General features: G+C 42.8%; 1 protein-coding gene across 1 annotated transcript in view; it reads right to left on the minus strand.

The window, feature by feature from the left end:
• The window catches only part of LOC134353744 (cleavage and polyadenylation specificity factor subunit 6-like), a 79,040-nt gene that overhangs the window by 7,950 nt on the left and 58,532 nt on the right, over window positions 1-12,558 (minus strand). Inside the window, exons 6-7 of the mRNA XM_063062070.1 lie at window positions 3,580-3,695; window positions 2,830-2,983 (exon numbers count right to left, since the gene is read on the minus strand). Of these exons, the coding sequence (XP_062918140.1) occupies window positions 2,830-2,983; window positions 3,580-3,695 (270 nt within the window). The remainder of the gene's footprint in view (window positions 1-2,829; window positions 2,984-3,579; window positions 3,696-12,558) is intronic.

A 12,558-nucleotide genomic window follows, 5' to 3' on the forward strand; every position in this document is an offset into this window, starting at 1 on the left:
CTTTTGAGGATGGTGCGGAGGCAGCGCTGGTGGAAACACTCAAGGAGTCGTAGGTGGTGACGGTAGGTGACCCATGACTCGGAGCCATACAGGAGGGTGGTCAGTACAATGGCTCTGTACATGCTGATCTTTGTGCCTTTCTTCAAATACTTGTTGATCCAGACTCTTTTGTACAGCCTGCCGAATGCGCTGTTTGCCTTTGCCAGTCTGTTGTCAATCTCTTTGTCGATCTTGGCATCTGACAAGATGGTGAACCCCAGGTAGCTGAACTGGTGGACTGTCTTCAGCTCTACCTCACCGATGGTAATGCGGGGAGGGTGGTAATCTTCCTGAGGTGCGGGCTGATGGAGAACTTCTGTCTTCTTCAAGCTAACTTCTGTCTTCTTCGAGCTGACTTCCAGTCCAAAGTGCTCGGCAGCCTCTGCGAAGTAGGATGTTATACGCTGCAGGGCTGTCTCTGTGTGGGCAACAAGGGCAGCATCATCAGCGAAGAGTAGCTCTCGGATGAGTTGCTCCAATGTCGGTGTGGGACTGTAGTCGCCTCAGGTTGAACAGGCTGCCATCGGTGCCGTATCGGATGCAGACACTGTCCTCGTCATCAAGGTCTTCTGTGGCCCTTTCGGGCATCATGCTGAAGAAGATGGTGAAGAGAGTCAGCGCGAGGACGCAGCCTTGCTTTACTCTGTTGCCTATTGGGAAGGGTTCTGAGAGGTCGTTGTTGTGTCTGACTTGGCCACTCTGATCTTCATGTAGCTGGATGACCTGCTGAGGAACTTTGGGGGGCATCCCAGAATAGGCATGTTCGGAAAGTCAACATGGTTTCAGAAAGGAGAAATCATGTTTAACTAATATGCTGGAGTTCTATGAAGAGACAAATAAAATTTATGATAACAATATAATTTGATATCATTTACTTGGACTTTCAGAAGGCTTTCGACAAGGTACCCCACAAGAGGTTAATAATCAAATTACAGGAGGTAGGGATTCAGGGTAAGGTGTGTGAATGGGTGCAGAATTGGCTCAAAAACAACAAGTTATGGTGAGAGGATCATTTTCACACTTAGATGTTAAAAGTGGCATTCTGCAGGGAAGACCACAATCCGTGTAGATTAGTGATAACATATCCTTCTCACTGACAATCAACATTTGTGCACCTCAGGGGTGTGTGCTTAGCCCACTGCTCTACTCTCTATATACACATGACTGTGTGGCTAGGCATAGCTCAAATACCATCTATAAATTTGCTGACAATACAATCATTGTTGGTAGAATCTCAGATGGTGACGAGAGGGCGTACAGGAGTGAGAGATGCCAACTAATGGAATGGTGCTGCAGCAACAACCTGGCACTCAATGTCAGTAAGATGAAAGAGCTGATTGTGGACTTCAGGAAGGGTAAGACGAAGGAGAACATACCAATCCTCATGGAGGGATCAGACATGAAGAGAATAAGCAGTTTCAAGTTCCTGGGTGCCAAGATCTCTGAGGAGCTAACCTGGTTCCAACATATTGATGCAGTTATACTTCATTCGGAGTCTGAAGATATTTGGTATGTCAACAAATACACTCAACAAGTTCTATAGCTGTCCCATGGAGAGCATTTTGACAGGCTGTATCACTGTCTGGTATGGTGGGGGGAGGGGGGCTACCACACAGGACCGAAGAAAAGCTGTAGGGGGTTGTAAATTTGGGTACTAGCCTACAAAGTACACAGGACATCTTCAAGATGCAGTATCTCAGAAAAGCAGTGTCCATTAATTTATATTAATGATCTGGATAACAAATAAACTAGTAAAGTTTGCCCGTGACACAAAATTAGGGGGAACGGACTGATAACATTCAGGCAGTGGAACCAATACAATTAGATCTAAGCAAAATCCAGATGTAGACAGATAAATGGCAGATAAATTTTTTATGTAAGCAAATGTAAAGTATCACATATAGGAAGTAGAAATATTAGATATAAATATACAATGAGGGGGTCTTGAGTTAGAAAGTTCACTGTATGAGAAGGATTTGGGTGTCCTGGTAGACTCATCACTATCAACATCCAGACAATGCACAGAAGCAATAGGAAGGCAAACACAGTGTTGGCCTATATAATGCACTCAGTGGATTTTGAGTCAAGAGACATTCTCCGTAAGTTCTAAAATGTGCTTGTGAGGCCACATCTTGAATACTGTGTATGATTTTGGTCTCCACATTGTGTGAGGGATGTGAAGGCACTGCGGAGAGTCCAGAGAAGGGTGAATAGACTCATTCCAGGTCTGCAGGGTATGAGCTCTGAAGGAAGGCTGAAAGAATAAAATATTTTAAGCTAAGTAGATGTAGAATGAGAGAAGACATGATAGAAGTATTCAAAATCATTAAGGCTATAAGTAAAGTGGATGCCAGCTGCTACTACAAAATTGATCCATCATCAAGGACACGGGACCATAGGTGGAGACTGGTTAAGGGGAGATTTCAGAATAACTACCTAGTTATATAGTTGAGAGTAGCTTTGTTGGGCCGAAAGGCCTGTTCTTGTCAAAAGCTTTCTGATGTTCTAATGTCTGCATGTTTTTATGCACTGAGTTGCTGACACATATTGTCTGATTAGATATTTGCATTAACAAGCAGGTGTACAGGGGTCCCTGATAAAGTGGCCACTGAGTGTCCATGGTTAGCTCAACTTCCTCTGAGAAAATATGATTGCCAAAAACAAGTAATGTCTTACTAAACTGTTGAACAATGACACCTGTGTAATGTCATACAAGAATAATCCTCCCTCTTCCATAAGCAGTATTAGTTTCAACCAAAGCAACCGAGGTGATGCTTAGTGTCTGCATACCTGGATCCTGACCCATATGATTTGGACTCAATTCCATGGAGGCAGTCCTGCAGGGAACTGATCAGAACCTTACAGCGGTCATCTGGTGCAACTTTTGACTGTCTGATCAAGGCAATGGCAGTAAGCAATGTCTCGATTGCATTCCCATAGTCTCCTGCATAACAAAAAAATTGAAAAACTGAGCCAATTTTTGGATTCTAAACCAGTTCACACATTGCTAAATGTAAAGTAATAGTCTGGTCCTATATGTTGTTTGGCTGCAGTTTCAAAAATATTTAAACATTGTGGCTCTGAAATTTTCAAAGGTTCGCACTTCTGATGCATGATTATTAAATTGTAATTAGAACAAAATCTAATAGTATAGTGAGATACAGTACATATTAATTGGAACACAAAGCATCCTCTCAATATTCTAGAGCTTGAAGAACTGATTTTATTTTGTTCACCTTTTACTTATCTGTCATAGTGTCCTGATCATTGTGTTCTCTCCCTTTGGGGGCAAGCACTATTACACAGTAGACAGCTTTTATCAATATTATTCCTGGAAAATTTCATCCTTTGTCCTTTCTTGTTCCTATATACCTCACCTTGAACAAAATGCACCACTTTATTGCAATTGAGACATATTATTATCTGAAAAAGTAACCCTGCATGGATCACCATATTAAGATGAGCGGGTTAAGAGGTAAGGGTGTGTTGAGCTAATAACGTGCTGAGGGAATGGGTGTAATGGGCTTAAGAATCACTAACCTGTACTGGCCCCGGAAACAGCTTTGGAGATGGCACTACTAGAGATTGCACGGTTCTTGTTCATTATCTCTTCAAAATCTGCTTCACTCAAAGGGGGACTACTGGCGTCGGGATCTCTACAAGGCAAGGACAAGGCATTTCATTATTAATACAGATATAAATATAGTCAATCAGACATAAATTATATCATTTCACTAATATACAGATAGAATATGCATATTAGGTTATCACAGGCCTATCCCTTCTGCATGTTGGCGCGTAACCAAGTGGTTAAGGCATCGGTCTAGTGATCTGAAGTTCGAGCCTCAGCTGAGGCAGCATGTTGTGTCCTTGAGCAAGGCACGTAACCACACATTGCTCTGCGATGACACCGGTGCCAAGCTGTATCGGTCCTAGTGCCCTTCCCTTGGGCAACATCAGTGGCGTGGAGAGGGGAGACTTGCAGCATGGGCAACTGCCGGCCTTCCATATAACCTTGCCCAGGTTTGCGCCCTGAAAACCTTCCAAGGCGCAAATCCATGGTCTCACGAGACTAACGGATGCCTACATATATATCTCTTCTCTAGAAATGAAGATGATAGTCTTGGTTTTCTGTGTGTCTGAAGGCTTCCCTTCTTAGCATCAAAATACACTAGACACTGGAAAATTTAAATAAGAATGGAAAATGTAGGATACACTCAGCAGGCCAGGCAGCATATATGGAGAGAGGAAAAATAGTTAACATTTCAGATCAAACACCTTTATAAGAATTGGAAAAGTGAGAAATGAAACTGGTATTAAGGGGAGGTCTGTGATACTGTGGAGAATAGGCAAAACTGAGCAGCGTCAACATTGCAACAATACTGACGCCCTTGAATTAACAAATTCTAAATCACTGGTCCCAAACAGCTTACTTTCACCAAAGTTGACCGATCTCTCTGCATCTTCATCTTACACCAGGATAATCTAAAAGCCCTTTGCTTTTCCTTGTTCAGAGGCTCAACCAAGTTCCCAATCATCGCTCTCCTTCAGCAGGTTAAACTTGTTCTCACATTGAAGAATTTTGTCTTAAACTCCTATCATTTCTTCTACATTAACAGTATCAATGTGAGAACCCATGAGTCCAAGCTTTTTGCAGGGTACACAGTATATTTCTTTTATCAGCTTTTCTCAAGATCTCTCTTGCTTCTTTTACTGGTGCATCAAAGACTGTAGTGTTGCTGCTTCCTTGAAAGCTTCATCACCTATGCTGCCAGTTTCATTCCTGCTTTCACTTTCACCAGGTCAATCTCTGACTTTAGCCTTCCCATCCTTGAATTTTACTTCTGCATTTCTGGAAATTGGTTAGTGACTACTTTCCACTATGATTACAGATGCCAACTTAGCCACACTGCTTCCATTCCTGCTTGATGCAAGATCTAACACTTTTCTCCCACTTCCTGTCTCCATTGCATCTGCTTGTTTGATCAGAGCTTCCAAATCAGTGCTTCCAATACTCCTTTCCTTTTTCCTGAACTATAGATGCCTCTCCACCATAACATCTGGTTCAAGTTCAAGTGCATTGTCATCTGACTGTACATATATTCAACCAAATGAAACAATATTCCTCTAGACCACTTTGCACCCACAAAAGATAAATCACATACAGAACATAGAACAAAATATTACCACAAATGGGTCCACAAAATATAATTCAAAGTGCTTGTAGTGGGCAGCACAGGTAAACAGTTCACTGTACGAGTGATGAGACCCTGGTGGTGGCAGGGTCCGTTACCCAGTCTGGCAATCTTGAATCCTGATGCTCCTGTACCTTCTTCCTGATGGTAGTGGATCAAAGAGATTGTAGGATGGGTGGTAGGGATCCTCAACAATGCTTTGGGCCCTTTGCATATAACCAGTAAATGTTACAAATAGCAGGGATGGAGACCCCGGTGATCCTCCATCAGTTTCTGCATTTCCATTCCCAGTCAGGTCAAGGATAGGGTTTCTATTGTTTTCATTTCCTACCTCATTGACCTTCACATTCAACAGATCAAACTGTGCAATTTCAGACACCTCCAGCATGCCAACGCCAGATGCCACGCCCTCTCTCAATCAACACCACTTGTATCTATACTACATTGTATTTAGATTTACTTATGGCACAGGAGTTGTTAATTTCAGTTCATCATGTCTATGGCTCACAGAGCAATTAGATTCCCCAACCAGTTTACCTTGTGACCTAGTCTCTTCATTGAAAAATATGGATATATAAGTAGAACAAGGGTTTCCAACATTTTTTATGCCATTGAGCCTTAGCATTAACCATGGGGTCCATGGACCCCAGGTTGGGAACCCCTGAAGTAGAGTGTATTTCTCTCCATATAGAATTAGTTTTGCTACTAATAAATGGCACAGCAGACTCAAGGTGGCTGCCCCTGATGTATACAGCCATAGAGTCTTACAGCACAAAAAATCACAACATGCATGCCAACCTGTTCAAAGTCAAAGGTCAGAGTAAATTTATTGTCAAATTACGTATTTTACCATATGCTACCTTGAGATTCATTTTCTTGCAAGTATTTACAGGAAAATAAAGAAATACAATAGAATTTCTGAAAAACGGTACATAAAAACATGCAAAAGACAAATTGTGCAAACAGAAAATAAATAATGCTGAGAACATGAGTTGTAGAGCCCTTGAAAGTGAGTCTCTAGGGTGGGAGATCAGTTCAGAGTTGTGGTGAGTGAAGTTATCTGTACCGGTTCAGGAGCCTAATTCAAGACGACGCCAGTGATCCATGGTGATGTTCTGCAGACTATGTACAATACTTCTAAATATACTTCATTTGAATTACTCTCACTGCAATCTGCAGCATATAATTTCTCTTTAAGCAATGTATAGATTTCACAATCTTCTGAAGGACTCGGCGGACTTAACTCTTAAGCAAGCAGATAGGACACCTTTAAGTGGACGCAGGTTCATCGCCATGGCTGGAAGCAAGGCAGGAGGTGGAGACTGCAAGCCAGGCTGAAACACAGAGGAACCTCTACTTAGTATTTTGGTAGCTAGTGTGCAATTGCTGGAGAACAAAATTGAGGACCTGAGGTAAAGATTGCTGTATCAAAGGGAAATGAGAGATTGTTGTGTTCCATTTTTAACTGATACATGGCTTACTCCCAGCGCGCCAGATATGGTGATCAGACCCAAAAAAAGGCTTCTTAATTTGCAGACAACAAACAACAGGAATTCTGCAGATGCTGGAAATTCAAGCAACACACATCAAAGTTGCTGGTAAACGCAGCAGGCCAGGCAGCATCTCTAGGAAGAGGTACAGTCGACGTTTCAAGCCAAGACCCTTCGTCAGGACTAACTGAAGGAAGAGTTAGTAAGAGATTTGAAAGTGGGAGGGGGAGGGGGAGGTCCAAAATGATAGGAGAAGACAGGAGGGGGAGGGATGGAGCCAAGAGCTGGACAGGTGATTGGCAAAGGGGATACGAGAGGATCACGGGACAGGAGGTCCGGGGAGAAAGACCGGGGGGGGGGGGGAACCCAGAGGATGGGCAAGGGAAGAGGGACAGAGGGAGAAAAAGGAGAGTGAGAGAAAGAATGTGTGTATTTAAATAAATAACGGATGGGGTACCAGGGGGAGGTGGGGCATTAGCAGAAGTTAGAGAAGTCAATGTTCATGCCATCAGGTTGGAGGCTACCCAGACGGAATATAAGGTGTTGTTCCTCCAACCTGAGTGTGGTTTCATCTTTACAGTAGAAGAGGCCATAGATAGATATGTCAGAATGGGAATGGGATGTGGAATTAAAATGTGTGGCCACTGTGAGATCCTGCTTTCTCTGGCGGACAGAGCATAGGTGTTCAGCAAAGCAGTCTCCCAGTCTGCGTCGGGTCTCGCCAATATATAGAAGGCCGCATCGGGAGCACCGGACGCAGTATATCACCCCAGCCGACTCACAGGTGAAGTTTTGCCTCACCTGGAAGGACTGTCCCCTGAAGAAATTACCATCAGCATATAACCTGTAGCACCAGAGGTGCTAACACACTACAGCACTGTTATACTAAGATGAGGAATGCTCAGTCTGCATTTTGGGGAATCTGATCACTTGGCTGTCCTTGTCCTACCTGCATACAGGTAGAGGCTATAGAGCAAAACTCCAGAGATTAGGACAACAAAGAGGTGGTCACGGGAGGCAGAGGAGCAGCTATGGGATTGCTTTGAGTCGGTAGACTGGGCTGCGTTCAAGGTCACATCTGTCAATCTGAATGAGTAAGACCATGGTTGTCATGTACTTTATAAAAATAGTTGTAGACGAGTGTTGTCCCCACAAAATCATTCAGAGTTTTTGCTGGTCGACTGGCTGCAGTGTTCACTGAGTTCTTTAACCTCTTACTTTGGCAGTCTGAGGTACCCACCTGCTTCAAGCAGGCTTCAATTATACCGGTGCCTAAGAAAAATATAATAGTCTGCCTCAATGACTATCATCCAGTAGCACTCACATCCACAGTGATGAAGAGTTTTGCAAGGCTGGTGATGAAACATTTCAACTCTTGCCTGAAAAGTGACTTGGATCTGCACCAATTTGCCTACCAGAGCAACAGGTCCACAACAGATGGCACCTCACTGGCTCTTCATTCAGCCCTGGAATATTTGGATAGCAAAGCTGCATGTATCAGGATGCTCTTTATCGACTACAGATCGACATTCAATACCATCATCCGTTCAAAGCTAATCAATAAGCTTCAATACCTCCTTGAGCAACGGGATCCTCAATTTCCTCATATGCAGACTCCAGTTGGTTCAGATTGTCGACAACATCTCCAACACGATCTCCATCAGCCAGCACAGGAGCACCACAGGGCTGTGTGCATAGCCCCCTGCTCTACTCGCACTACACACGACTGTGTGGCTAAGTACAGCTCCAGTGCTGGAGTTGAGTTTGTTGACGACACCACTGTCATAGGGTGAATCAAGGGAGACGGAAAACATAGCTGAGTGTCGCCACAACAACAACCTCTTTCTCAATGTTAGCAAGACCAAGGAACTGATTATTGACTTCAGGAGGAGGAAACCAGAGGCCCATGAGCCAGTTCTCATAGGAGGATCAGAGGTGGAGAGGTTAAATTAATGCATGCATTACTAAATGACAATAAAAGAGGACTGCGTGTCTTCATAATCTAAAAAAAAATCCTCAGTTTTAACATTGCAGTGGACCTGCCCTGGGCCCAGCACGTAAATGCAATTATGAAGGACGCATGACAGTGCCTCTACTTCCTTAGGAGTTTGCGAAGATTCGATATGACATCGAAAACTTTGTCAAATGTCTATAGATGTGTGGTGGAGATATATTGACTGGCTGCATCACAACCTTGCATGTAAAACCAATGCTCTTGAATAAAAAATCCTATAAAAAGTAGTCGATATAGCCCAGTCCATCATGGGTAGATCTCTCCCCATCATTGAGCATTTCTACACAGAGCATTGTCACAGGAAAGCAGCATCCATTATCAAGGACCCCCACCTCCCAGGTTATGCTCTCTTTTCACTGCTGCCATCAGGAAGAAGGGACAGCAGCCTCAGGACTCTCACCACCAGATTCAGGAAGTTATTATCCCTCAACCCCTCTGGCACCAAAGGGGATAACTTCACTCAACTTTACTTGCCCCATTATTGAAATGTTCCCACAAACTATGGACTCACTTTCAAGGACTCTTTGCCTCATGTTCTCGATATTTATTGCTTATTTATTATTATTATTTACATATTTTTGAATTTCACAGTTTGTTGTCTTTTGCACACTGGTTGAAAAAAGACAAATGGTATTTCATTGATCCTATAACGGTTGTTATTCTATGATGGACTTACTGAGTATGTCCACAAGAAAATGAATCTCAGGGTTGCATAACGTGACATATATGTACTTTGATAATAAATTTACTTTGAACTTTAAACTTTGGTAGCATCATGCTTAGCACAATGCTTTACAGTGCCGGCGACAATGGTTCGACTCCCGCCACTCACTGTCTGTAGGGAGCTAGTACATTCTCCCCGTGACCACGTGGTTTTCCTCCCAGTCCAAAGATGAATCAGTTGGTAGGTTAATTGGTCATTGTAAATTGTCCCATGGTTAGGCTAGGGTTAAATCAGGAGCTACTAGACGACGTAGCTCGAAGGGCTGAAAGGGCCTACTTCATGCTGTATCTCAATCAATCAATCAATCAATAATAAATAAAGCAAACCTATTATTCTTTCTTTCTTTTTATATTTGCACAGTTTGTTGTCTTTTGCACACTGGTTGAAAGCCCAGTTGGTGTGGTCTTCCATTGATTTTATTGTGGTTGTTATTCAATTATGGATTTATTGAGTATGCCTACAAGAAAATGTATCTCAGGGTTGTATATGGTGACCTATATGCACTTTGATGATAAATTTACTTTGAACTGATGGTTGTAGGGTACTAAATGTTCCTGAACCTGGTAGTATGTGATCTAAGGCTTGAATACCTCATGCTGATGGTGGCAGTGAGAGGACAGCATGGCCTGGATGGTGGGGTCCTTGATGATGATGATTCCCTAGAGTACTGTCATGCCTTCTTTGTAACGGCACTTCGTAATGAAGCCAGGACAAATACTCTAATATAATACCAAGGAACTCAAAGTTACTGACCATTTCCACCTCTGAGATCTCCAAACGAGGACTGGCTCATGGACCTCTGGCTTTTTCCTCCTGTGGTCAATAATCAGCTCTTTGTTTTTACTGATCATCTTGATTTGCAGTTTTTTGCTCTTCTAAGTTAATCCCATTTGCCCCATTTGGCCCATGTCCTTCTATGCCTTGTCTGTTCATGGCTCTTAAGTGAAGTGATTGTATCTATTTCCACCTGCTGCTCCTGCTGTGTGTTGCAGTTAACAACCATTCTGTGTTAAAAACTTTCCTCTCAAATTCCTTTTAAAACCCCTTCTCACCTTAAACCCATACCCTCTTGTTTTTAATACCTCTCCCATGGAAATATCCTTCTTGCAGGTCACCCTTTCATCTTCTTTGCTCAAGGAAAAACAATTCCAGCCTATCCAATCTCTCCCCACTAACAAATTCCTTTAATCCAGGCAGCATCCTAGAATCTCCTCTACACTTCCTCCAGCACAACAACATTACTCCTATAGTATGCCAACCAGAACTGCACAGGACTAAAACAATTAATGCATTTTTACCAGAATAAGGATAGGTGACTTTGTAAGGTTAAGCCAAATTACTGAAGGTTTAATATTCCTATCAATACAAGACAGAAGGGAAGCTCAGGTGAATCACAAGAACACAAGAAAATCAGAGCAAAGGTCGGCTATCAAGCCCTTCAAGCCTGCCCCACCATATAATATGACCATGGCTGATCTACACTGGCCTAACTCCTCTTTTGTGCAATTTATCCATACCTTGCTATTCCTCAACCTATCAACTACATATGTACATACCACTAATGATTTAGCTTTTGCCACCAGCTGAGGCAGAGAATTCCAGAGATTCACGACCCTCTGCAAGATTAAATTTCTATGCTCCTCATTGTGAGTGGCCGGACCTCTATCTTGTAATTATGTCCCCTTGTTTGAGACTTTCTCGGTAGTGAAAACATTTCAACATTCATCCTTTCAAGCTCCCTTTGGATCATACATGTTTGAATAACATGACCCTTCATTCCTCTAATTTCAATCCCAAACTATTAAGTCTCTGTTGGTCAGGAATCTCTTTCATGCCAGGAATTAGCCTGATGAACTTTCTTTATACTGTCTCCAAAGTTAGGTAAAGGGACCAAAACAGTATGCAGTTTTCCAGGTGCAATGTTTTCAACACCCTGTGTAATTGCAACAAAACCTCCCTATTTTTAAACTAAAACCCCCTCAAAATGAAAGTCAAAATGCCATTTAGTCATAGTCATAGTAGTCATACTTTATTGATCCCGGGGGAAATTGGTTTTCGTTACAGTTGCACCATAAATAATAAGTAGTAATAAAACCATAAATAGCTAAATAGTAATATGTAAATTATGCCAATAAATTACGAAATAAATCCAGGACCAGCCTATTGGCTCAGGGTGTCTGACCCTCCAAGGGAGGAGTTGTAAAGTTTGATGGCCACAGGCAGGAATGACTTCCTATGACGCTCTGTGTTGCATCTCGGTGGAATGAGTCTCTGGCTGAATGTATTCCTGTGCCCACCCAGTACATTATGTAGTGGATGGGAGACATTGTCCAAGATGGCATGCAACTTAGACAGCATCCTTTTTTCAGACACCACCGTGAGAGAGTCCAGTTCCATCCCCACAACATCACTGGCCTTACGAATGAGTTTGTTGATTCTTTTGGTGTCTACTACCCTCAGCCTGCTGCCCCAGCACACAACAGCAAACATGATAGCACTGGCCATCACAGACTCATAGAACATCCTCAGCATCGTCCAGCAGATGTTAAAGGACCTCAGTCTCCTCAGGAAATAGAGATGGCTCTGACCCTTCTTGTAGACAGCCTCAGTGTTCTTTGACCAGTCCAGTTTATTGTCAATTTGTATCCCCAGGTATTTGTAATCCTCCACCATGTCCACATTGAACCCCTGGATGGAAACAGGGGTCACCGGTACCTTAGCTCTCCTCAGGTCTACCACCAGCTCCTTAGTCTTTTTCACATTAAGCTGCAGATAATTCTGCTCACACCATGTGACAAAGTTTCCTACCGTAGCCCTGTACTCAGCCTCATCTCCCTTGCTGATGCATCCAACTATGGCAGAGTCATCCGAAAACTTCTGAAGATGACAAGACTCTGTGCAGTAGTTGAAGTCTGAGGTGTAAATGGTGAAGAGAAAGGGAGACAAGACAGTCCCCTGTTGACTACTTTGACTATTTTAACTACTTGTTGGATTTGCCTGTCAGCTTTTTGTGATTCATGCCAAAATCCCTCTGTACTTCACACACTTGCAGTCTTCCTCCATTTAGATATCATTCTGCCTTTTGATTTCTCTTTA

The sequence above is a fragment of the Mobula hypostoma genome, chromosome 11 (assembly GCF_963921235.1).
Source record: "Mobula hypostoma chromosome 11, sMobHyp1.1, whole genome shotgun sequence".
Classification (NCBI taxonomy): domain Eukaryota; kingdom Metazoa; phylum Chordata; class Chondrichthyes; order Myliobatiformes; family Myliobatidae; genus Mobula; species Mobula hypostoma.